At 50.6% G+C, this 2,412-nt stretch overlaps 1 protein-coding gene across 1 annotated transcript in view; it reads left to right on the forward strand.

Moving 5' to 3' along the window:
• The first annotated feature begins 919 nt into the window (after positions 1 to 919).
• Positions 920 to 2,412, forward strand: part of LOC122546810 (nectin-1-like) — a 26,779-nt gene continuing 25,286 nt past the window's right edge. Inside the window, exon 1 of the mRNA XM_087980749.1 lies at positions 920 to 1,329. Within this exon, the coding sequence (XP_087836875.1) occupies positions 1,281 to 1,329 (49 nt within the window). The 5' untranslated portion in view covers positions 920 to 1,280. The remainder of the gene's footprint in view (positions 1,330 to 2,412) is intronic.

Here is a 2,412-nt window from a genome sequence, read left to right on the forward strand (position 1 = left end):
ATCCCGAGACCCAGGTAACGTACTGGGGACCCAGGTTCAAATCCTGCTACGGTGGGTTAAGGAATTTGGTTTCAATAAAAATCTGGGATTAAGAACCAAAAAATGAATCCATTGTTGGATTTTTTTTTAACTTAGATTATTTACAGTGTGGAAACAGGCCCTTCGGCCCAACAAGTCCACACCGACCCGCAGGAGCGCACCCACCCAGACCCATTCCCCTACATTTCCCCTCTGACTAATGCACCTAACACCATGGGCAATTTAGATTAGATTAGATTACTTACAGTGTGGAAACAGGCCCTTCGGCCCAACAAGTCCACACTGACCCGCAGGAGCGCACCCGCCCAGACCCATTCCCCTACATTTACCCCTTCACCTAACACTACGGGGCAATTTAGCATGGCCAATTCATTGTTGGGGGGGTAAGCCCATCTGGTTCGCTGATGTTTTTTAGGGAGGGTAATTGTCACCCTGACCTGGTTATAAAGTCCGACAGCACGGAGACAGCCTCTTCGTCCCAAACTGGTCCATGCTGGCCAAAGTGTCTGCCCACACTAATCCCCAGTTCCCTGCACTTGACCCATATCCTTCTAACCCTTTCCTATCCATGCAGTTGGCTGACACATGACTCCAGTCCCTCAGCAACGGGTGGCTGACCCTTATCGGGCCCTTCTGGGATGCCCAATAAATAAATAAAAGCCATGCCCGTGAACGAATGGGAGAGGAAACAAATCCGAATCTCAGTGCCAATCCCCAGTCGACACGGATCTATCGGCGGCTATAGAAATGCAGGAACATTGTCAACTGCTGCCCCTGTCTGAGTCAGTCAGATGAAAGCAATTCCCATCCCCCCCAACCACCCCCTGCTGCCTCCTTCCCCTCTCTGTCCCACTTCCTGATTCATTTCCGTGGCTCAAGGCAGAGGAGAGGGTTTGCACTGTAACCCACGTCTCCCGCAGACCGATCCAAATCTCGAAGGGCGCTCGGATGCTTCTTTAAGCGAACTGAAGGGGCAGGCCAGGAACGTCAGGCGCTACTTCAATGCAGCTGGGCCAGGCGTTCCCAGTGGACCCTGGCTGGCCGGTACATTAGCGAGGGCTCCGAATCAAATCTGGGCGAGAGTTGATCCCGCGCCGTTCTGAGTCATTTTCGCTTCCCGATGCTGGCTGCGTCTCACAGAAGTGAAAACCAGCAGATGACAGATCGCTGGGTAAAAAACACTATCCACCTTCTGCACCTTCAAGAATAGGCTCTGGGCTACCGCAAATGAAGCACTGGCGATGAGTCTAATATGCCGGGTTCTGTTTATCCAGCTGGCTATATCCACAGGTAGGTCAACTCCCTCACTTCATCGCTCGCACTGACCTGTTCCCATAACCGTGGGGGGATTTAACCATTCCCAAAAAGGAGCAGCATCGGAAACAGGCCCTTTGGCCCATCCCGTCCATGCCAGCCAGTTGTCCTAACCCCAGCTTATCCCGTTTACAAAGTTAAAAATCACACAACACCAGGTTATAGTCCAACAGGTTTAATTGGAAGCACACTAGCTTTCGGAGCGACGCTCCTTCATCAGGTGATTATCGGATGAAGGAGCGTCGCTCCGAAAGCTAGTGTGCTTCCAATTAAACCTGTTGGACTATAACCTGGTGTTGTGTGATTTTTAACTTTGTACACCCCAGTCCGACACCGGCATCTCCGAGTCATCCCGTTTGGACCGTATCCCTCTAAACCGATGCTGAGGAAGGGTCACCGGACCCCAAATGTTAACTCTGCTTTCTCTCCGCGGAACTGCTCAAGTTCTCCAGCAATTCCTGCTTTTGCTTCTGATTTCCAGCAACCATTTTCTTTTTCTCTCCCCTGTCCAAACCCTTCCTAACCATGTCCCCATCCAGATGCCTCTTAAATGTTGTCATTGTACCAGCCTCCACCACATCCCCTGGCAGCTCATTCCATACACGTACCACCCTCTGTGTGAAAATGTTACCCCTTAGGTCTCTTTTATAGCTTTCCCCTCTCACCCTAAACCCATGCCCCTCTAGTTCTGGACTCCCCCACCCCAGGGAAAAGACTTTGCCTATTTACCCTATCCATGCCCCTCATAATTTTGTAAACCTCTATAAGGTCACCCCTCAGCCTCCGACGCTCCAGGGAAAACAGCCCCAGCCTGTTCCGCCTCTCCCTATAAGCCAAGCCCTCCAGTCCCACTAGCTTCTTTGCAAATTATTTTTGCAGTCTAATAACATTCTTCCTCCATCCTCCCAATAATAATCTTTGGTCCTTCCAGCCCTTGTTTTGAAGAGTGAGAATTGACATCTGAATAACGTGCCAAGTGTACAAAAATGTGGTCGTTGTCCAGGGGCAAAGTCAGAAATCGCACAACACCAGCTTCCAGTCCAACAGGTTTATGTGAAA

Source organism: Chiloscyllium plagiosum, unplaced genomic scaffold (assembly GCF_037043375.1).
Source record: "Chiloscyllium plagiosum isolate Xiang-an unplaced genomic scaffold, Cpla_swu_hap1 HiC_scaffold_38, whole genome shotgun sequence".
NCBI classification, from domain to species: Eukaryota; Metazoa; Chordata; class Chondrichthyes; order Orectolobiformes; family Hemiscylliidae; genus Chiloscyllium; species Chiloscyllium plagiosum.